Below are 24,303 nucleotides of genomic sequence, written 5' to 3' on the forward strand. Positions count from 1 at the left end.
TTAGAGCTAAGTTTCTTATCTGCCGTAGAGCGACTCCCCAATGTTATATCACCGCTGTGCCTTTAGTTGGAATGTTTTTGTCAATAGATAATAATAGAGCTTGTTCACCCGTCTAAAGCTGTCTATTAAACTGGAGCCAAAGGGCAGATAAAATACATCTGCCTTTACTCTGTCTACTGTGAGGAAACAACAAACAAAGAAAAAATGTTGAAGTAATGAAATGAATCAGGGCTAATTATAGAACATGAGGAGACAAGTGTTGCCTACAGCGATCTGAGCAAAAGGCTTACCCCATGACATCAGACCTTATGTGTTGCTTCTGCAGACGGGGCATGATGAAGTAGCAGAGGGTGTAGCCACATCTGGAGGAGGACTGAAATCGGCGGCAGCAGCAGAAACAGCAGCAACAGGACCATCCTTTCTCCACACGTCTCACCATAGCCGGGGACCATGGGGGAGACTGAGGAGGACAATGTGGCCAAGCTGTTTGAAAACTTTGTCCAGGCGTCCTCATGTAAAGGCGCGCTGCAGGCCTTCAACGTGATGTGTCGAAAACTGGACCTGGATCCGTCGGACAGCAGCACCTTCTACAATGATCTGAAGGCAAAGGTCACCTGCTGGAAAGCCGCAGCGCTTTGGGCCAAACTGGACAAGAGGATGTCCCACAAGGAGTATCGGAAAGGCCGCGCTGCAGTGGGCACAAAGGTTAGTTTCATACATTTTATATCTGTCTCCAAAGTGACCCCTTGGATACAAATTGCTATCACACAGTCGAGGTGTTGTACAAATTTGTTTTTCTCACATTAATTACTTTTTAACCTCTTATCACCCACCTTAACTAAGTGTATTTTCTCCAGTTTGGCATTATATGAATCACTTTTTTTTGTTGTTGCTTTTTGTTTTGTTTTTTCACTTTTTGTTGCTTTTTTTCACTTTTTTGTTGAATTTTTGCCACTTTTTTGTTGAATTTTTGCCACTTTTTTGTTTGTTTTTGTTGTTATTTTGACAAGAAGCTTTTAGGGTAAAGCCAAACTGGCGAAAATATGCTCGATGCTCGTTTTATCTTCTTTAGTAATGCTCAGTGTGTCTTTTTATGATTAGTAGTTGAATAATGAAACATGAATTTGGTTTTAAAAGCAACTACATTTTCTCTTCCCATACACACAATTCAGGAGAAACCCAGATTAATAAAACTACTGCAAACAAACAAAATAATCACATGAATTTCAGAACACGTTTCCATAAAAGAACTATCAGTATTCTCTTGATCATACATAGAAAGCCCCCTGTCCCTCTGAGTGCATAGTACAGACAGTAAAAACATCGGCGTGTGACAGTAAAGGTGATGAGAGCGAGTCAGGAAGCCTGCAGCGGTGTGATAACCTGTCAGCCATCAGCTCAGAGCTCCATGAAAGAGTGTTTTTTATTGCGCACAAAGACAGACAGCATCACTCTGCAGCTCAAATTATTTGGCCTGTGTTTTCCGCAGCTCCAGGTATGCCGTTTGATAAGCTCATCCTCAGCAGCGGAGGCCGAAATCAGATTGTAATGCCTGTGGGGTTTTAGTCGCAAATCTGTGTCCAAATTTTGTACAGATGCAATATACAAAAATAGTAAAGTAAGCTTCTTCATACAGATTAAAATTTGGATCTACAATAAGAGAATAATCTTGGAACCTTTGGCTTTATGGGACTGCTTTATGACCTTTCTTGAATCTAACCGAGGGCATTTTCTCCAGTTCGGCATTACCTGCATCTAAAAGTGTACAGCCTCTAGGCCATTGTAACGCCTCATTTGAAAGCTTAGACCTACAAAACTGATTGTAACATTTTTTGTTGCGTTGTTGTTGTGTTTTTTTCCGCTGTTTTTTGTTGTTGTTACTTTTTCACTTTTTTTTGTTTTTTTAAGTGTTCTTCCCGTTTTTGTCGCTTTTTGGTTATATATGTTGTTGTTGCTTTTCCGGCATGTTTTTGTCACTCTTTTGTGGCTTTTTCATCACTTTTTAGTCATGTTTTTGTTGCTCTTTTGTTAGGGTTAGGTTTTTTTTTTTGTTGCTTTTTTTGCTTTTTTTGTCTCTCTTTTTTCACGTGTTCATCACTTTTTTGTCGCTTTTTTAATTGTGTTACTGTTGCTTTTCTGGCATGTTTTTGACGCTATTTTGATGCTTTTTCAAAGAAGCTTTTAGATTAAGGTAAAGCCAAACCGAGAAAATGTGCTCGGTTCAGACGGGGGTTTGATCAAAATTCTAATACATATTTTCAGTTATACTGTCAACCATAGGAAAACAGGGTTCTGATGTTCCTGGACAAAGCTATTACATATAACAGCCAGTCTTTCCCTGGCGATGTGTTGGTCACTGCTTTTATCACTCTTTTTTCCCCCTGCATGAGCAGTTTTACAGGATGTGATGTAAGTTTTACTGGCTGACACATCTGGATACAGTGACACACAACTATATAAACAAGTTCAAGTCAAAGTGCAAATGAGACTCACAGTTTTAATTTGTACTTTATTTTTTTCACTAAACTGCACTATACTCTGGTAGATGTTGTATATTCTGTCTCTGATATGGCAGCTGACAACTACTGAAAATTGCAAATAAGATCGGTGGCAGGTGCGGCATGTTTTTCCAGGTTTTATGAATAGTGATTGGGATGAGTTTTTACCTGTATAAACACGAGTGGATGGGAACAGGAAAAAGAACTGAAGCGGCGTTTCTCAGTGACACAAGCCACATCTGTGAAAACAAAATGATCGCTATTTCTACAACGAGGAACTACTTTATCTCATATTCTCATTTAGACGTAGGTGTTATGATACTGATAAAGACTGTTTAGTTTCAAGTTCCCAGTGCTGTTCATAACACCTATTAGTCATTACCTTGGAAACAACATTTTAATCTCTTTTTTTAACCTCTTATCCCCCGCCTGAACCGAGTACATTTTCTCCAGCTTGGCTTTACTCAAATCTAAAAGCTTCTTGAAAAAAGCAGCAATGAAAGTGAGGATGAAAACACAACAAAAAGGTGACAAAGAAGCAACAAAAGACGGACAAAAACATTCTAGAAAAGCAACAATAAAACAACAAAAAGGTGAGGGTAATACCCTGAACGTTAGGGCTGAAGGTTATGGTCTTATGTCTTATTATGTTGTTTACCTTCAAAGTACTAATACACATAATTCCATTATGTATGTACTGCATAGGTAAGTTATTACACATTGTTACATAGCACATTACATTGTACTTAATGTGGCAGGTACAATGTGTCAAGGAACACATTTGAGACTTTATTTTTAAACAAAACCCCTGGAAAAACGAGAAAAACATGACAACAATTTACAAAAAAACACAAAAGATGACAAAAAACGACAAACGCAACAATTAACGACAAAAACACGACACAAACGCAAAAAACAAACAAAAACAACGACAGGCCTTAGCTTTCAAATGAGGCGTTACACTGTTGCTCTCCGGTCAAGAAGCTTTTAGAATTGGGCAAAGCCGAACTGGAGAAAATGCACTTTTGAAGTATTGCTTTGACTGACTTGCAAGAGGAGGAAAGTGACATTATTTTCTTATGCCAGCATATTGGTGTATATTTTACTTAACTTAAATAATAACCAGTCATTAATTAGCAAATATTGTGTATACATAATAAATAAAAAAAGACAAGTTAACGAATCTTTGATATTCCTCACCCTTTGAGCTCTGTGTTTGTCTGCAACCTGGGAATATCCTGAGCTCATAGCCCCGGGCGACTTGCGGTAAAACCCTGCGTTACTCAGCTCCCAACCAGAAACTCAACAACACACTCAGCGAGCGTCACTCTGAAGCCAAACATCTTCCTTTTGAAGTCCAGGCCATGTAGGGCATGACTCTGGAGTTTGAACAGCTGGCAGAAGGTGCGGTGTATAAAGCTGATATTGTGTCCTCAGTGATAGTGGACATCCAGGAAGGCAGGAAGGCTGGAGTCCTGACTAAATGTTTGGTCACTTCTGGACAACACAGAGGAAAGTTGAAGTGTGGTTAGCATTTATTTGTCACTCAAATGCTTTTGAATAGAAAACATAGTATTTGCCCTATGCTCCAATGTCAAACCTTATACGTTCGCCTCATAGTTTTCACTCCCTCATGAAATATGTGACCTTCCAAGTACCACCAGGTGTAGATTAACATCATATCAGGACTAAACCGGGTCTTAAAATGGTCTATAATGATCTAAATTGGAGTAAATTGGAGTAAATTGACAGATTACTACTTGAAAAAGCCCTAGTGGGACACGAACAGCTCTAGGAAAATAGAAACACTTTTCTATTCACATTAAGGTGCATTTTGACAGAAGTAACAGCAGGTGATTTTTTTAGTCTTTGCTGTTGTTTCGGTTATATGAGGCTGACGATTATTGTTATCACGCTAAAACCATAAAGCCACAAAGTAAGATTTAACAAATGAAACACAAGAACAGTTTAGTGATAGTGTATCCGGAGCTAATATTCCTCTGGGCAATTATTTTGGCAATATTATGTTTGCAGTGCTTAGAAACGCCTCCTCGTCTTTCATCGTGAGTTTTCAAACCGGCGCTAGAGGATCACTACAAAGAATTAAGAGCATTTAAATCAAGTGTAAGATTTCACTAATATTCAACCTTTCCCCGTAGTGCCTGATCATCGGTGGAGGTCCCTGTGGGTTACGAACGGCCATCGAGCTTGCACTGATGGGAGCCAAAGTAGTGGTGATTGAGAAAAGAGACTCTTTCTCCAGACACAACGTGCTGCACCTCTGGCCATTCACCATTCACGATCTACGAGGGCTGGGCGCCAAGAAGTTTTACGGGAAGTTCTGTGCTGGAGCCATAGACCATATAAGTAAGTAACTATTTTCAAAAACGTTCATTTTCCGAGCTATAAGTCACTCAGGAGTATAAGTCGCACCAGCCTTGGCAACTGCCTGGCATGGAGGCGTAACTTTGCCGTTGACAAGCCTCTCCCAGCAGCATCAGTATGAAAATAACATGTGAAATGATATATTTTGATAGATAAGTCGCACCTGAGTATAAGTCGCACCCCCAGACAAACTATGAACAAAAGTGTGAATTATAGTCCAAAAAATACGATATATATTCTTCACTTTTATAGCATATTCTTTGCCACAAGAAAAGGCCTACTTATATTGACAATCAAGAAGAAACAAGAAGAAAACACAAGAAAAAAGAATGCACACTTCTATAGAGTGAAGGTGCTCTGGTGATACTAAAAACTAACAAGCTGTTCTGTTGGACGATACGTGTGGGATAAATTCACTCAGCACACAATGTTTTTTAAGATTTTCAATTAATTAGTTGAGTTGCTTAACCTCTTACCCCCGCACATTATCTCCAATTCAGCTTTACCCAAATCTAAAAGCTTCTCGACTGGAGCTTACAGTGTAACACCTCATTTCAAATCTAAGCCTAAGCCTAAGCCTACTACCTAAACGCATGCGATTTTTTATAATTATAATTATAAAAAATATTTTTTTATAAACTCTGTATAGTCCCTTTAAGAAGCCTTTAGATTTGAGTAAGGCCAAACTGGAAAAAAATGTTTGGTTCAGGTGGGGGATAAATGGTTAAAATAAAGGCTTTTTAGAAAGTGTTAATTGTGATACAGAAAGAGTACCTTGTTTTTCCTTTCACAAAAAAGGTGAGAAAAAAAAACGTATTACATATTTTTGATGATTTGAATCAAACAAAAATCAGGTTGGTAGGCAGTGGTTTGCAACTGGCCTTGATGTGAAAAGAACAAAACAAAGGAACATTTCATCATGATAACCAATTCTCAATAACCACTCATTTCATTATTCGGACAAATCAAAAGCAGGGCCTCAGTTTTATCAACAACTTGTTCTGTATCACACAGGTATCCAGAAGCTGCAGCTCATCCTGCTGAAGGTGGCCCTCCTTGTTGCTGTAGAGTTTCACATCAACACAGAGTTTGTCAAGCTGCTGGAGCCTCCCGAGGACCAGGAAAATAAAGGTACTTTTCTGCAGTCGAGCATCAACGTCTGAGTGACTGTGACCGTCAGGCTCGTGGGACGTGACCCCGAGCAGTGTGAGATTTCATCGACAGCAACCAATATTCAGTTATAAATAGTGTGGTGCCGATTCATATTTTGGGAAGTGGAAAGTCGTGCTCACTTCCTAATTTACAAGTCTGTTGTTACATCTTAAAACATTTGACCTATTGTGTCGGTTCACTATGACTCTTTGGCCATTGTCACACTCAAACATTAACGGAAATAACTTGCCGAGGGCTGTCAGGTGTGCTCACTTAGGTTATACAACGATAACAAGAGCCGCGCCTATTTTAAACCCACGCTTATCCCTTCTGTTCTTGTGTGGCATACTTGACGTCATGGAATGCATTTTTGACATGGCGCTGTTACTCAACACACACTTGCGGGAGCTGAAGTGATGATGAAATTTATATAATGCAAAGCCTGTATGTAACATGTATGTTTTCTGTAACAGGAATCGGCTGGCGGGCTGCCATCCGTCCCGCTGATCACCCTGTGGCCAATTTTGACTTTGATGTCATCGTAGGAGCGGATGGACGTCGTAATACTCTTGATGGTCAGTCTTCGGTGCAACTAGTTTTAATGAACATAAGGAATAGGAACTCTCAGTGTCCTTTTTTATAGCACTCAGATCAGAGACATTTAGACAATCTATCAAGCAATGAAACAAAGCTTTAGCCTCATGTTTGCAACGATCTATAAACCTCTTAAAAAAGCTTCTTGACTAGAAAGCAATAGTGATGGCCTCATTTGAAAGCTAAGGCCTATAAACGTGATCATAACTTTGTTATCGCCGCGTTTTGTCGTGATTTCGTCTCTTTTTTGTCCTGTTTTTGTTGTTTTTTGTCTCTTTTTAATCAAATTTGCCGCATTTTTGTTGCGTTTCCGTCACGTTTTTTGTTGCTCCTTTGTGTCACTATTGTGTTATGTTTTTGTCGTTTTTGGTTGCTTTTTCATTGCTTTTTTGTCGTGTTTTCGCCATGTTTTCGTCCCTTTTTTGTCATGTTTTCACCACGTTTTTGTCACTGTTTTGCTCCATTTTCATCTCTTTTTTGTTGCGTTTTCATCCTCGTTTTCGTCACTATTTTGATGCTCTTTTTAAGCTTTTAGATGTGGGTAACGCTGGACAAAATGTGCTCGGTTCATGTGGGGGTTAAGAGGTTAAAGCATTGTGGTGTTTATTTGTATGTGTCGTTCATATAATGTTTTTATCATTCACTTGACACGTTTATATAATTACTACAGCTGTTCAATGATAGACTGTTGATTACATTTTCTTTGCGACAATACAAATCAATTCCTCTTTGTTCTCACAATTTCATTACTCCATTAGTATTGCAAACATTGAAGGGTAAACGCAAACTTATAAGAAACAGCTGGCTTTCCGGGTTGAAAAGAAAATGTATGTGCGTTGTCGACGAGCTCGGACATGCCTTACGTAAAGCAGAGTTTGGCAGAGTTTGGCCTCGTTGCAAGAGCTGCCGCTAACTTGATGGATTGTTGCCAAGTTCTGTCTCATTGTTGTGCTTTCTCTCATAGAAATGCAGTCATCGAACAACGATTTTTACTCCAGATACTTATTCCTAAAAAGGGCATTTTGGGGCCAGTGTTAAATGTGGACTGCATTTTCCAAATTGTGAATAAGCCTTGGGGAGATGGTTTTCCCTCGCAGTCAGCCCACTTTGGACCAGAGCTCTGTGGACCAGACGTTTGATCATTCTTACTGTAGTGATATATTCAGTGACACAGACTGGAAATATAACATTGTCACATGGCTTAGGTTGTGCCCTTTGAACAAAGCTCTCAGACGTACTCTGTTGAAAAGGGGGAACTAAAAACACTGATCTTCCCGCAGCAAGTGTCTACCAAATTACTAAACCCTTGCTTTTATAAAATATTGATAAACAAAAGATACAACAATAATTTTCTGCCATGATTTTTAGAAATGCGTATTGATTGTGTGGTGCCATAGTCAGTGATTCTTTACTCTTGGGCCCAGGGCAATTGATATGGAAATGGAGCCCATTTTGCTTTGGACTGAAGAAGTTGGCAACATTGAGGCCTAAGAAGTGTTCTTTGTCTGGTTTTATAGCGGATGGCATGCAACTTTTAAGAAAAGTGCATTCCCGCCATGGAGTGTGTGAACCAGAGTTCTCTATTCCCTTAGCATACAAATAATAATAATAATAAAAAAGGAACTTGAGCAACATTGTGTTTTAAAAATGTATTTCCTCTTCCCTTGACTTAACTCCTGTATGTGAATTGGTCTCTATCTTAACATGCTGAATGATCAAAAATCTAAATCTAAATAATAAATATCTAATTGTTACAAAGGTAAATAGGTAGTGACCGGTAGTTCTGCTTCTTAAAGCAGAACTAAAGTACTCCACTGCTTGTGTCGTATAGCATGTTACGTTTTTTTTACATACTAATTGTCCGTGAGGGCAAATACTACACTGACAGAAAAGACAAAGAGAGAGAGGGATATTGTACATTGTGCCACCACCCAGTTACACAGTGGAGATAATTTTTTTTGGCTGTAAATACTGTTTAAGTGGCGCTATCCGCTGTTAGCTTTACCCGTTAGCCTGTCTCCTCTTCGTGATTCCATCAGTGTGTATTGCGTCTCCGACCTGGCGCAGGGAAAGTTGCAAGGCCAGAGACACCAGAAGGAGCTGAAAGACCCCCCAATCATCCCATTGACACTTGTATTAGCCCCAGAGTAATCTCTAAACCCCCACCTGAACCGAGTACATTTTCTCCAGTCTGGTTTTACCCAAATCTAAGGGCTTCTCGAAAAAAGCGTCAAAATAGCGACGAAAACGAGGATGAAAACGCACAAAAAAATTGACAAACGGGCTACAAAAGCAACTATAGCACAATAGGAAAGCCACAAAACATACGACTTAAGAGTGATGAAAAAGCAACATAAAACAAAACAAAACAAAGAAAAAAGTGATGATAAAGCAACAATAAACGACAAAAACATGCCCCAAAAAAAAAAAAACAAGACAAGATTTGGGGAAAAACTGAACTGGAGAAAAGGAATTGGTTAGAGGTTAATTACACTGAAAAGGAAAAATACGTTTTTTTTCCCAAGATTCGATTGATAATCAAACTACTGTGGCTATTATTTGAACTTTTCTAAGTGCTCATCTTGCATTATTATTGTTCTTTGTTTATGGATGAAAAAGACGGAAAGAAATATCTACCCTGTAATTAAAATTTAGGACGGGATTTACAGAAGCCAAAATGACTGCAGACCTTTTATGTATTCTTCGTAATCTCTCAAATCCCTGTATTTATGTCTCGCAGGTTTCAAAAGAAAGGAGTTTCGGGGCAAACTGGCCATAGCAATTACTGCCAACTTCATCAACAGAAACACAACTGCTGAGGCCAAAGTGGAGGAGATCAGTGGAGTGGCTTTCATCTTTAACCAGAAGTTCTTCATGGACCTAAAAGAAGAAACGGGTAATAAAGCACAGTGTGGTTTTTAATGACGATTATGAAGGAAGGAACATCATATAAACAGCATATTTCATTGTGATATTTGTTGCAGGTATAGATCTGGAGAACATTGTGTATTACAAAGACGGCACACATTATTTTGTGATGACTGCAAAGAAACAGAGTCTGCTGGACAAGGGAGTCGTCATAAATGTAGGTTTTCTTGTCAACACTTGTAGAGAAGTGAACTAAGCGTGACTCTCCTGTAAATTATACGCTTCCTTACAACAGGATTACATAGACACACAAATGTTGCTGAGCAGTGAAAATGTGAATCAGGAAGCTCTCCTCTGCTACGCCCGTGAGGCTGCTGACTTTGGCACCAACTACCAACTCCCTACACTGGATTTCGCCCTGAACCACTGTGGCCAGCCAGATGCAGCAATGTTCGACTTCACAAGCATGTACGCCTCTGAGAACGCCGCCCTGGTGCGGGAGCGGTTTGGACACCAGCTGCTGGTGGCACTGGTCGGTGACAGTCTGCTCGAGGTAAAGAGCGCAATGTGTCTCAAACAAGTTTCACACTTTCATTTAACTGCATTTAGTGCTCTCACAATTAATGTTTGATCTAAATAGTTAAAGGAATAGTTCACCATTTTTCCATCCTGAGATATGTTTTTACCTGAGCTTAGACGAGTTGATGCGTACCTGTCTGGTCTTTGTGCGTGCCGTCAGTCGCGCAAAATGATTGAAGATATTGGTAGCATTTGGACTCTACCAATGTATTCCAATAGCTCCAAACGGGGTGAAGTTGGAAGCTACTATGCTCTGCCACAGGCACAGACAAAGACCAGACAGGTACGTATCAGCTTGTCTCAGCTCAGGTAAGAACATACAGTATCTCAGTATGGAAGAACTGTGTGCCATCAGTTATGCAAAAAGACCAAAGATGTTTTTAGCATTGGCCTCTCCCAGTATATTCCTATAGCTCCAAACGGGGTGAAGTTAGAAGTGGCCACACTCTTCTATGGGCACGCACAAAAACCAGACAGGTATGTATCAACTCATCTAAGCTCAGGCAAGAACATATCTCAGTATGAAAAAACTGTGAACTATTCCTTTAATAATCAGATAGAGAACACATTTAAATATGAAATTAACCTCTTACCACCCGACTAAACCAAGCTTACATTCTCCAGTTCGCCTTTATCTAAATATAAAAGCTTCTTGACTGGAGCTTGCAGCCTATAGGCTGGTGTAACGCCTCATTTGAAAAACCGACAAAACGGAAACACATCTTTTTTCCATGCGTTGTTGCCGTGTTGCCGTCACTTTTTTCATGTTCTTTTTCCATCTCATTTTTACCACCCTTCTGTTGCTTTTTTGTGGCTTTTTTAAATTGTGTTTTCCTTGCAATTTTGCCACTTTTTCATTGGGGTTTTGTTGCTTTGATGCTGCACTTTTTTGTTGTCACATTTTTGTTGCCTTTTTGTCACATTTCTTCTCTTTTTTGCCACTTTTTTAAAGAAGCTTTTAGATTTGGGTAAAGTCAAACTTGAGAAAAAGCTTTCGGTTCAGGTGAGGGTTAAGAGGTTAAATACAAAAAATGACCAGTGATACAGAGGGTCAGCTCTCAGTCATCCAGGAGTTTTCCTTTGTCATAAAAGTTTTCAACTGGACTGGGTTGTTTTAGTTGAAGTTATCCAGGGAATCTCTGGATTCTCAGAAAAATTGTTAGTTTAATGACTGAAACTGACTTAGTGTAAAGAAGCATGAGAAGGGGCTATGGCAGTCCTGACTCCCTCAGGTGGTCCTAGTCCAGACTATGACATAGACACAGGTAACGTTATTGTAGTGTATTCTGAAGATATGTTTTCGAGAGCAGGTGATCCCCCTCCACAAAGACACACACTGGCAAATTTAGACCAATGATTTCTTTTCATGACATGTTTGTTATTTGATGTTTTTGCCTGCAGCCCTTCTGGCCCATGGGAACAGGTTGTGCTCGAGGTTTTATGGCAGCGTTTGACCTGGCCTGGATGGTGAGGAGTTGGGCGGAGGGTCGGCCTGTCCTGGAGGTGCTGGCTGAAAGGTACTGGAAAACTGACACAAATATCAGCATTTTTCACCAGTTTAGTATTCGGTGATTAGTTTCTTAAATAACCATGCTGTTTTTTTTGTTTTTTTTCTTCATCTCTTTCTTTATTTTACAGAGAGAGTGTTTATAGATTACTCCATCAGACAACGCCTGAAAACATTGCCAAAAACTTTGATCAGTACACCATAGACCCTGGCACTCGATACCCCAACCTGAACGTGTCCTCTGTCAGAACGCACCAGGTCCCAATTCTTCTATATCCGATTAATATTCTAACTCATAGCTAACATAACAGTCACTCTTGTCTTTTCTCTTGCATCAGGTGCGTCATTTGTACATTTGTGGAGAACTGAAAAACTGCTCTCTGGAACGAGCTGCTACAATACGCCGACCGGTCAATCTCAGCCGACGAGGTTAGCGTCACTGCTTTGGTTTAGACAATTGATGGTTATTTATTCTTGAAATACTGTAGTTATTGTTTTATATAGTCCCAAATGAATCTCGATATAGACTATTTGAATTTTGAGAACCACTCAAATACTCCCACGCAGCCAACTCTTTCACATATTCAGTCAATGTATAGCAATGGGTCTCCATCAGATCTCCGCCGAGTCTCTATGGAGGGCACCCGTTTATTTTTACATGTGGTTCCAGTGGGAGGAACTCTTTGAAAGAGGAGCTATGGGTTGTGGTGAGAAAGTCAAAAACACGCTATATGCTTCTGAACTAGCACATGACTATATGACCTATATAATGTAAACATAAAGAATACAGTATGTCATGCAAAATAAACCTTTTCCTTCACTTTGCATTTCATTTGCAGCTGTGGTTGTCATGTGCCGGTGCTTGTGGTCGGTTGGAGTCACGCTGTTTAGTCTCAAATCAGGCTGAACTAATAATCAAAATGTCTGCTGCTTGTTTAAAACCAATGTATCACCAATACAAATGCTGACGACAGAACGCATAGTCTCATTGTAACGATAATAAATGATACATTATGTGCGGCGATCAGAAATTGAAGTTGAGCGTTTGACATTTAGTACATGTGCTGCAGTCTTATCCACTGTGCCATGTGTCACGCATCTGATCCATCCAAAGAAACTGCAAATTTGCAGATAGTTAAACCATTTTTCTTTCTTGTTGTAGAGCGAAATTCAAATTGATCTCTTACAGCATATTGTAAAAGTGGACGTTTGTGAAAAAGCACTGCATTTTCTATGCGTCTACATGTTTATTATCAAACAGTTAGATTGATGTGCTGACCCTCTCCCATCAGGCAGGAGGCAACGGTCCATCTAAACCTCCCACCACATGAACTGCTTTCCCCGTCTTTCATCAGAATCATCAACACTAAATAACTTGTTAGCTTTTATTTGCACTGCATGGTTATTTGTATTTTGATAATTTTAGTATATCTTATAGTATATCTTATAGTGAATCCTATTTTATTCAACCTTTTAACCCCCGCCTTAACCGAGCACATTTTCTCCAGTTCGGCTTTACCCAAATCTGAAAGATTCTCGACTGGAGAGCACATTGAGTTACGTTGTGTAGGAAAAGCAAAGACCTACAAAACGAATCGTAACTGTTTTTGTTGCGTAGTTGCTGCATTTTTGTCTTGTTTTCATAAGGTTTTTTTTGCTGTGTTTTTGTCCTTTTTTGTTGTTTTCTTCATTGCTTTCTATTCTTGCTTTTTGACTCTGTTAATGACACGTTCCGGTTGCGTTTTTGTCAATTCTGTTGTTCTTTTATGGCTGTTTGCTTTTTCATCACTTTTTCATCGTGTTGCTTATTTATTGCTTTTTTGACGCCATTTTGACGCTTTTTTCAAGAAGCTTTTAGATTTAGGTGAAGCCAAACTGGAGAAAAAGTGTTTGGTTCAGGTGGGGGTTAAAAGGTTGAATAAAATAGGATTCAAAAATAAACAAGATATAGTAGAATTAGCAAAATACAAATAAGGTTGATGTTGATGCAGTATTACGTGACAGAACAGCTCCACTTTGCTGTGAAATGTAATAAATCTAACCCTTTAAAGAAGCGGGATGTAAGGAATATGTTTGGACAGAGTTTGGACTTCCTTTAAACATTTAAACTTAACCCTCTGTCATTGTCAATAAACCGTAAGGGTTGTTTCCTGCCCTTCCTTTTCTTTTTCTCACTGTGACATCTTTCTTGTACAGAGTCAGAGATCCGCCCTGCGAGGCTGCTCACCTGGTGTCAAAGGCAGACAGAGGGCTACAGAGGCGTCGCCGTCACTGACCTGACCTCCTCTTGGCTCAGCGGCATGGCTTTCTGCGCCCTCATTCACCGCTTTAAACCCCAGCTCATGTACGTGTGAAATGTCAGCGCTGGCCTGAAGCGTGGAAGACAGTATCAATGGTGTAATTTCATATGCGCTCGGTGTTCACTATCTTTTAACCCACAACAAAATGGGCCGGGTAACAACACACTGTAAAGTCTCCCACGGGTGTGCTAAATATGCTGCGTATGATACTTGTGCTCAGTCTCTCAATGATCTCACTTTTGGTACATTTACAGAGAGGTGTGAATAGACTTTAACCTGTTACTTGTCGTCATCCCTGATCAGGGGGTGAGGGTTAGGTTTAGGGTTAGGGTTAAGATTAGGGTTAGGGAGTTTTAGAAACTAGAAGGTCTTGGCTTTCAAATGAGGTATCACACTGGCATATAGGCCATAATATAAGCTCTCCATTCAATACGCTTTGAGATTTGCATATGCATAATTGCTAACCCTAATCCTTAGCTGGCAGATATCAGGATAAATAGATTTAACTAAGAAGACAGTATGAAACTTTCAAAGAGATAACAGGATAATTTTTTATTTTTTTTCTCAATTCAATTTGAGTGTACATTTCATTTGCTGTTTAGATTAAGAGATTCTGATTGCGACTGAGTAAAACTTTATTTATGTACAAGGGCTATTGTTAGTAGTTCAGTTTATTTTGAGCAATTTTACATATACATTATGTTTAGATAACACAATAAATTATTGAGGTCTAGATTACATTGAGTTTAGATACAAACAAGTCCTTCCTGAGCTGCAATTGTTGGCTGGATATGCAGGAAGGGGCTTGGTCTTTGTTAAATATGTAACGTGCATTTCATTGTGGCTGCACCCAAAGAGAACAAAAATCCAAGTCACACCGTTGTAGAGAAGGAAAAAAAAGAAATTAAAAAGCCTTTATTACATTGTGACTAAAGAGAATAAAATACACACCAATGCTTTGAAAGAATTTGTTTGGAAATAGGGTTTGTGACCTTTTACGCTCTCCTACTCTCTCTACCCGTGTCTGGATTAGCACTTTTTGTTACACGGATAATTGTAGCACAGCATTTTGCGTCGTTATGTTGTGCCGTTGGACTGTGTTGAGTATTGTTTGCAGACAGCTAAGCAGGTTTGTCAGAATAAAAGCCAGGATTTTCCTAAACCCTGACAAAATGACACCATTGTTTGTGTGCAGCTGCTAGGTTACTGCTATTTATACTGGGCTCTGGGATTTGTCAGGCTGTGCGGCAATGCCAAGTCCTTCCATCTCTGCAATTTACCGCCATTTAAAGGCATTTTATTCCAATAATCCTGTTTTAATTCTCTTATAGCTTTTATGTCACATCGTGCCTTTTGACACAGACATTAAAGCTTTTTTGGATATAATGCATTCAAAAATCAATCACAAAACCTAGTGTCACTTTCCAACATTGTAGTGCTTGCCAATGACTCATGTCTAATACTTTAGCACTTACTTTATAACAAAAGGACATCACTTTTCATTTGATCTTTTTTCAGTGATTTCGATTCCCTGGATGAAGAAGACCAGGCTGCAAACCTCCAACGCGCTTTTGATGTCAGTGAACGTGAATTTGGGATCGGGACATTCACGACGGGCAAGGAGCTGTGTGCCGACCAAGAGCTGGACAAGACCAAGATGATCACCTATCTGTCCAAGTTTTATGAGCTGTTCCGTGGCACACCTTTACCAGCAACAGGTATAAAACTCTAAAGTACACAGCCATAGCAATATCACAACTGACAGACAACTTCAAATAGTGTAGCCGCCAACATATTTTCTGTGTTCAAATAGAAATATGGATGAGCCTGATCAGTGAAACCTCCACTAACATGCCGAGTCAGTGTGTCCCCTGGCCTGCGTCACGTTTTATTTGCTTTTGTTTCTGTTGTTATTGAAGCTTGATAAAAATGCCCTAAAACAAGACATTCCAGAAAAGAAACATGTATTAAATTTCCGTTTTGTCCTCCTGGGCAGGACTGCGCATAGTGTACCGTTCCAGTCTTGAGGCATGACAAGAATGTGCATCAGCCAAAACTATGAACGATTGGATGCTTGGAGACTTTTACTCAACTGGAAACACATCTGCTTGTCCTTACGGATTTAATGCTACTCTACATTAGGTGTATTTTAATGATGTGCCCATTTGTGGGATTAAGTCATTCTGGCTTTTGGCACATTTAGATGGACATTAAGTGGAATCGGATACTTGCTTCATGTTTTACTTAAAATGCCATTTTGTATTATATGGTTTGGCATTGATTGCTGTGAAAAATTGAAAATAAAATATGTATAAATCATATGTTGCAGGTCCCCGAAGAGTGGATGAAAACAGTGACCATTCATCTAAAGAAATCAGGAGCAATAATAATGTACTCAATGTTGCATTGACAAGAAAGAGGATACCGAAGGTTAGTGAATGCAGTTAATGTCTGCTTACTGTTTAATGTTTTACATATTTTTTGTTGGGGTTTTTCCCCCTTCTATAATTTTGTAGGGGGATTTTTAATGAAAATATTTTGTTCTTCCAGGATGACAAGAAAATAGAAAGCACAGACACCGTTTACAAAAGGAGACGGAAATACTGTTATTTAGAAGAGGTTTGTCTCTGTTTTATCCTTTATACCACATCACTAAGACACAGTTCACAATAACATCTAGTGTTTGTTTCTATTTAGGCCACAAATGTATCCAGTAACGGTTCTGCAGCAGTAGATGAAACAGGCCCCAAAGAGAACAAAGTGCGATCTATGGCTTCGCAGCTACTGGCCAAATTCGAAAACAAGCCAAACTCCACTATTCGAAGACAGGTACAAAACACAGTCCTAATCAAACGTTCAAGACCAGTTGAAAAAAAGGCAAAAATTCACATTTTGTATGGTTGGATCTGAACAAGGTTCCAAGTAAAACTTCCGTATGGAACAAGAAGAAATGGGAGAGAGAGAAAAAAATGCTTTGAGGAAATCTTTTATTGAAAACAAGAAATAAACTGAAAAAGATTGTTTTGCTGCTGATCACATGTCTTTAAAAGGCCAAATCTGTGAAAAATGTGGATTCAGTGCCAGGTATTCACACTGTCATGACGTCCTGATGGCAAAGGCAAAAATAGAAATCGTGTTTGGGTTGTTGAGCTGGTGGGACACAGTAAGACAGTCATGTTTTGAAGGATCCTAAGGGTTATGGAACAAAGAAGTTAAGTGGAAGACCCCCAAAAATGTCACCAGCACTGATTGACTGTCCGTCAGGATACTGGACGATGCTCGACCCACATTAAAGCCGTTATCTCAGCCCTATTTCTTCTTGTTGCAAACTGCAGTTCTACTTGGAACCAACCATGTAAAATGTTATTTCCAGGAGCAGTGTGGCACACTTTGTTTAAATTCCCATCTTTATCTTTGCCTGTCTTTTCATCGCTGATCTCTTTCCAGTCCTGTCTTTTCTTTTGCCACATGATTTCTTCTTTTCTGCTGCACCTCAGTCAGATTGTGAGAAGTCCCTTTCGACGCTGCACTGCATTGACCTGACAGAGAGTCTGCACGTCAGGCTCAAACCTCCCATCCCCCCGAAGCCTCCTCCTCAGGTCATACAGGTAGTTCATAGTGTCAGGAAACTGGAACAAAAGGCTTTTCAACTTGTGATTTTGCATTTAAGTGACTGTTGTATTGTACATATGTAGTAGTAGTGTATTCGGTCACATTAAACAACATATTTTTGAGTATTAGAAATGTGAAGCTTTGTTAGAATAGCTTGATTATTACTATTGCACTAATACTCTTCTTTATAGCGAAACATAGATCAAACAACCCCAAAATCACAGAGCACATTACCTATGCAGCTGAATTCCCATCTGTACCGTGACTCAGTGTCTGGTCGGGAGGTAAAAATGCCTTTGATTTGTCGCTAATGGACTGAAACGCATAAGACCGCTGCTCCTGTAGTTCCTTAAATGCTCCTTTGTACCAGAGCAGGAGGAAATGAAGTGCCTGACAACATGAAACGAAGTCAGCGCTGTGCCAGGAGTGGTCTCACATTTTGTTTGATCACTTTCAGTCCGCGATTACATCACCGCTTGTGTTTCTGAAGCCGACTCGGCCCGCGGACAGACGCCTCCAGCCGGTGCCCGAGCCGCAGTTGTTTTGCGTAGTGAAGCTTAGACATGTCAGTCAAACTCATGCCCAACCGACCAGCCCCCCCGCTGAGCCCCCGTTGTGCCCCCCTGCTCCCTCCTGCCACTCTGCTGTCCAGTTCATGTCCAGAGTCCTGCAGCGTCTCAGGGAAGTGGACCAGCACATCTCTGAGGTGAATCTCTTTTTTTCTCTTGCTTCAGCCTTCTGCCATTTTTTTCCTTTCTGTGTTGTCACTGTAGCGTGTCTCATTCCCCCCAAAAGACCGCAGACATGCCGGTAATAATAGATTGTGCTTGATTATACGCGTAAGCATGTATAATGTGCAGTCAGCGGGTGAAGTCAGACTCTAATTATGGTAAAAATGGCAGGAGCGGGCGGGTCTGCACTCTGGGCACAGATGGATTGTTGGACAGTGTGCGTGGAAGTGATGCCAGAGGATTACTGAATGCAAGATATACAAAAACATTTTCTATTGTTCAAATGACGCAATAGCATTGTAAATATGTGCATGTATACTAGCATGCCTTTTTCTTTCATATTCACTTTGGCTACTTTTGGCATCTTACAAGTTACATCAGTGAATAACTTCATACAGTTGTGCTAAACAGTTACATACCCTAGCAGAAAGTACCAAGTACCCTTTTTCATTATGATTTAAAATGAGCAAACTCAATTTTTTCACCACAAGTTCACACAACCACTAACTATGAGTGAAAAGAAGACTTTTTGTGCTACCTTTCATATTCTTTGAAAAATAGGCATCTTTGTGTGAAACCTTTGTTAACCTCTTAACCCCCACCTTAACCGAGCACATTTTTCCAGTTCAGTTTTACACAAATCTAAAAGGTTCTCAACTGGAGATCACAGGCTATAGGCCAAAGTAACGCCTATAAATCTGATTCACTTTTCAGCATTTTTGTTTTTGTTTTGTTTTCGTCTCTTTTTTCATCCAATTTTTGTTGCCTTTTTATTCTGTTATTATAGAATAAAAAGCTTTTCTGGCCCTTTTTTGTCGCTCCTTTGTGACTTTCTCGTGGGTCTTTTTAATCATGTTTTTGTTGCTTTTTCATTGCTGTTTTCGTCACTGTTTTGACCCTTTGTTCAAAAAGCTTTTAGATTTGGGAACCTGGAGAAAATGTGCTTGGTTCAGGTGGGGGTTAAGAGATTAAATCAAATACAGCATTTTACTATCAATCAATCAATCAATCAATCAATCAATCAATCAATCAATCAATCAATCAATCAATCAATCAATCAATCAATCAATCAATCAATCAATCAATCACACTCATGCTCACACACAGAATCAAAAGTACATAAGACTGGGTACAGATGACCAAGGTGAGGAAACACCATCAGAGGAGCCGTCCTCCCCGGGAGAAGCAGACAAGCTGCGGCCGCCCGGGCGCCGACACAAGGGTCCCCATAGGAGGCGAGGCAGAGACACCACACCTCCACCTGGGCACCCACAGGACAAGCACCCACACAGCCACAGCCAGTCACCGCTCCCGAGGAAGAGGGCTCCTTCAGAGGAAACACTGGAGATTCTAAAAATATAAGAAGCAGTATAAAAACATTGATAAAAAGTTTAAAAACAAAGTGAAGATCAGTAAGAAACTAAAAATAAATATCGATATATCAATAAATATCAAGTTATCAAAATTAATAAATAGATAAATAAATATCAGCTAAAAGCTAAGCTAAAAAGGTGGGTCTTGAGCCTGCTCTTAAAAACATGAACGTTCTCTGCAGTCCTGAGCTCCTCCGGCAGGTCGTTCCAGAGGCGAGGGCCGCAACACTGGAACGACGCCTCACCATGAGTCTTTTTGTTGACTTTAGCAATAGCTAGGAGACCCCTGCCGGAGGAGCGAAGGGGCCGTGAAGGTTCGTAAGGTAAAAGCAGTTCTGAAAGATAAGAAGGACCAAGACCATTAAGACATTTAAAAACCATTAAAAGAACTTTAAAATCGATCCTGAAACACACGGGGAGCCAATGCAGCGATTCAAAAACCGGTGTAATGAGCTCATGAACTGATGCTCTTTTGTGGCAAAGCCCAAAGGGTGAAAGTCAACAATGAAAAAAAGTTTCAAAAGATTTGGCAAAAAAACGGGTCCTGTTGCCCATGTTAAACCATGGTTTAAACAACAAGATGCCGTGCTGTAAGACGAGATGTTTATTTTGAGCAGGGATATCTAATCTGTTCTCTCAGGAGCTCTACCAGCTATGATCAAATTAAACTGCCAAGATGTTAAGCAACACTACAGCTTTTGGGATGGAAGTAGGCCTGTGAAATTAATCTAGCAGGTTTTCCCTCATGACTCAGAATTCAGCCAAGTTATTGTGTTCCTCTGACCAATAAACACCTTGCTGTCAAACACAACAACCGAACAGGCAGGGCTGTCATTGTCTGGCTCATAAAGAGGTGATTAATCTGTGTAATATAGCGCTGCTGCTCTTCTCTTCATCTTGCGCATATCGTTTTTTCAGATAAAGGCACAGACGCAACAGACGAGAGCGTTTCACTCAAAGTCAATCAAAGAAAAGGCAGTTCACCTCACTGGACTGTTTGCGAATGAAAGTTCAGTCGATTCAAAGGTGACGTGTGCATCCCAGGATCACTGCTTGTTCGGACGTGTTGCCCTGAGATAGTTTATCACATCCGTACATTCACGCATGAAGCACGGCCATCGACTGACTCACGTTTTGCCTGCAATTTCCAATGAGACTTTTGCCTTGATCCAGATTTATATTATCGCTATTTATTTTGCAAGTTGTTTATAGTAGAGCAGGTTTTGCAGACCAAGGATCAATCTCTCTGTAAATTACTATTTTACATGGTTGGATATTAAGTGTGTGTGAAATGAAATCATTGCTCAAAGGTGCATTATCCACCGTGCCTGTGTGTGTTTGCCATACTCCTGCTTGAGCCTTGTGTTTCTAATTAGCAGCCGCTCTGACAGAATAGACGTGTGTGTTTTTGTGGTGGCACTTTGTGGGTTCCCCTGCTCCACCCGTCCCAAACAGCTCTCTTTACTGCTGCTCCCAGCCGTTATAGCATACCAAAATATATGCGTCTTTTATTGTCCACAATACGGTCTACAGGGGTAATTGTGCATTTTGCAACAGTCATGTAAAGTAATACGATACCGTTATGTAAGTGCCATCAGCAGAACACCCACATAGATGAACGAACGTGTTTGACTTGCCGCCCACACCGTGTGTTTTGATGCATGTTATGTAGTCCCTGAGTCATGACCATCATTGTATTGCCCTCTTGCTCAACTCCAGTGTAGCCAGAGCTGGAAGTAAGAAAATATTTATAGTTTAACATTTTCACTCTTAAATTGATTGTGTTGTCGAAACAGATTTGGATTACTTCTTCCCCCTCTGGTTACATCTATGCCACAGCTACCGAGGGAATCTTTATTATTTCTGTCATGGTTCACTTTGACTTGATATACTTTTCTTTCCAGGGTGGCATTCGAAGGACAATCCCTCAGTCTGCAGACAAGTGTCGCTCTTGTGACAGACGTGTGTATCTCGTGGAGAGAGTGAGCGTTGAAGGACTGTTCTTTCACAGAGAGTGTTTCAGATGCTCCACCTGTAACTCCTTTCTGAGGCTGGGAGCACACGCCTTAGACACGGAGCAAGGCACAGGTCATTATTACCCTGATACTGTAGTAAATTAATCTATTACTACAGTGTTATTAAAGGAATAGGGCACCGTTTTTCCATTCTGAGATATGTTCTTACCTGAGCTTAGACGAGTTGATGACTGATAACTGTCTGGTCTTTGTGCGTGCGCTCAGTCACCCAAAAAGACCTGTTGTTAGCATTTTGCCTTTCCTCCTCTCCTCTATGGGGCCAAACGGGAGTGAAGTTAGAAGCAACCAAGCTCTTCCACGTTTTCCCTTTTTTATATACGGTTACGTGAGTAGTTACACGATCCAAGTATAGTTACATAAAATTGAACATGTCGATTTTCTGACTGGATAAAAAGGGGTGCTATATTTTAAGGAGTAATAAGACCTTAAGAGCACTTCGACGTCCGCACAATAAAGTGAAGATATTAAACCGACATGTTTAATTTTGTGTAACTATACTTGGATCGTGTAACTACTCACATAACCATATTCAAATAGGGAAAACGTAGAAGAGCTGGGTCACTTCTAGCTTCACCCCCATTTAGGTCCATAGGAATATGCTAGGAGATGCTAAATGCTAACAACATCTTTTGTATTTTTGCGTGACTGAGGGCACGCATAAAGACCAGACAGGTACGCATCAACTCGTCTAAGCTCAGATAAAAACATGGAAGTATGGAAAAACCGTGTCCTGTTCCTTTAAGAGTTTCTGTAGTTTTCCCATCTGTGTATCTAATATACAAAAATATATAATATATAGCTGCTAGTCACATTTCATGTGATTTGCACTGACATGATTGTGATCTTGCAGCGAAACTTTACTGTCAACTCCATTTTGATCAACGAAACAATGGGACAAATCTGAAGAGAACATTCTCTCAACGATCAGTAAGTGCATCACTACTTTAAAGTACTACTTGTTATAGTACTACAAGCTCTTAACTACTACTCAACTCATACTTCATATAACTACAGACCTATAATATTCCGCCAAACTTTTATTATGTATTGAATTAAACTTATTCTTTCAGACTCACAATGGAGGTGAAATTGTAGAGACTGTGTCCCAGGAGCTCTCCAGGACTCCAGAGGGTCTGCAGACTCCTGCCTCAGGTACTTGGTGCTCGTGGGTCCGAAAACAGCTGCTGTGGCCCCTGAATGTGGCACGTACTGTGTGCAATGCCCCTCAGTACTTACACAACCGTGTGCGTAGTGCCACCTGCGCTCTGTCCAGTCACCTCACCGAGAATGCACGGGAATATGCCTTTCTCTTTGAGCTTACGGCCATGAGCGTGCCCCTGCTGCTAGTCCTCCAAGAGGTACTTCACCAAATGTACACGGAAGCAGTACCTGAAGGACCCAGTACATTACAGACATTTGTGCAATGGCTACAGGAGCAAGTTGGACACATGGCACTTCATTATTGAGATTTTTTTGTGTAGGCTACATTCCTTGGGGAGCTGATTGGAGGAATTCTTGGCACCTTTTTAAATGTTTACATGACTTTTTTAACATACCAAAGACACTGTACACTTCACATGCACAGGATGTAGCATTTAACTATATATCCTAACTTGAGATCATGCAAAGACTACAAAAAGGAAAGTATTGAGTATAATTGCAAAGCCACAATTGGGCCAAGATTTAGTGCTGAAATACCTGAGGATGTTGCTGTAAAGTAAATCCTGCAGGTGAAACAAACTTGACTCCGTTATTCCAACTCTCTGCACTTTATCATCAGGAACCGCTTTATTATTTGCAAGGAAGAGTAACCTTTGGGGGAGGTGTGTTTGCGTGAATGCATGTGCTTTGCAGTTTGTGATTGTTTTGATATTAATAATATAACTTTTTTTTTTTAAACAACATTTTTACGTGTTTTTGTTCATTATAAGATGCTGTATTAGCTGTACTCTTCTGCCACCTACTGTTCGTTTTTCGTAATGCAGGACGCCAGGATTTTAAAAAGAATTGAGTACAGTACGTGCCGGTAATTAACCAAAGGATCTACCACAGACAAAAGAAATGGTCAACCAGTCTCTGATATTGCTGGATATTGTGCATTTCTTGCCATATGTTCATGTCAACAACAAAACCTCTGACAAGAAGATGCTGTATTTGCTTCTTCGTTATAGACAAATTACTTTAAAACAGTGTCTTCCACGCACTTTACAACTGAAAATGTATTTTATTGTATGAATGTGTAAAATACATAAATAGAAAAAAAAGAATAAGCCTACGCAATATTGTATTCAATGACTACGTTTGTTTTATTATGGCAGTTTATGCTAATAGTGTTGTACAATAATCCTGGAAACCTTCATAAAACTTTTTCATCCCACTGTTTCTTGTGCTTTTTCTCTCGTCAAAGACTTGTTTGATGAGTGTGTAGGTGATCCTTGAGGACTGACAGGTAAAGGTGATTGTCTGCATGTTCTCATATCTTGTCAATAACAAACAATGTTAGGTGTGTAACTGGCCTAACAGGTGACTAAAACTGGCTCAGCGTATGTGAATGGCATGACATTTAGTATTAGATGTATTTCATTCTCCATTCATTCATTGGCAGCAAAAGCAGTAGATTTAATGCTCTGGATCAGTGGTTAACCTGGGGGGCGCCGTGGATTTCAGG

The 24,303-nt window shown here is 40.0% G+C and overlaps 1 protein-coding gene across 1 annotated transcript; it reads left to right on the top strand.

Moving 5' to 3' along the window:
• The first annotated feature begins 330 nt into the window (after window positions 1-330).
• On the top strand, window positions 331-23,274 carry mical2a (microtubule associated monooxygenase, calponin and LIM domain containing 2a). Its single transcript, XM_079555364.1, has 21 exons — window positions 331-705; window positions 4,658-4,865; window positions 5,898-6,014; window positions 6,509-6,610; window positions 9,370-9,525; window positions 9,614-9,714; window positions 9,793-10,050; window positions 11,478-11,593; window positions 11,715-11,841; window positions 11,922-12,012; window positions 13,780-13,927; window positions 15,402-15,601; window positions 16,213-16,313; window positions 16,434-16,502; window positions 16,581-16,712; window positions 17,381-17,491; window positions 17,953-18,201; window positions 20,518-20,625; window positions 21,504-21,687; window positions 22,486-22,562; window positions 22,706-23,274. The coding sequence occupies exons 1-21, from the start codon at window positions 451-453 to the stop codon at window positions 23,099-23,101; spliced, it is 3,306 nt and encodes a 1,101-aa protein (XP_079411490.1). The 5' UTR covers window positions 331-450; the 3' UTR covers window positions 23,102-23,274.
• The last annotated feature ends 1,029 nt before the right edge of the window (window positions 23,275-24,303 follow it).

Source organism: Gobius niger (assembly GCF_951799975.1).
Source record: "Gobius niger genome assembly, chromosome: 4".
Classification (NCBI taxonomy): domain Eukaryota; kingdom Metazoa; phylum Chordata; class Actinopteri; order Gobiiformes; family Gobiidae; genus Gobius; species Gobius niger.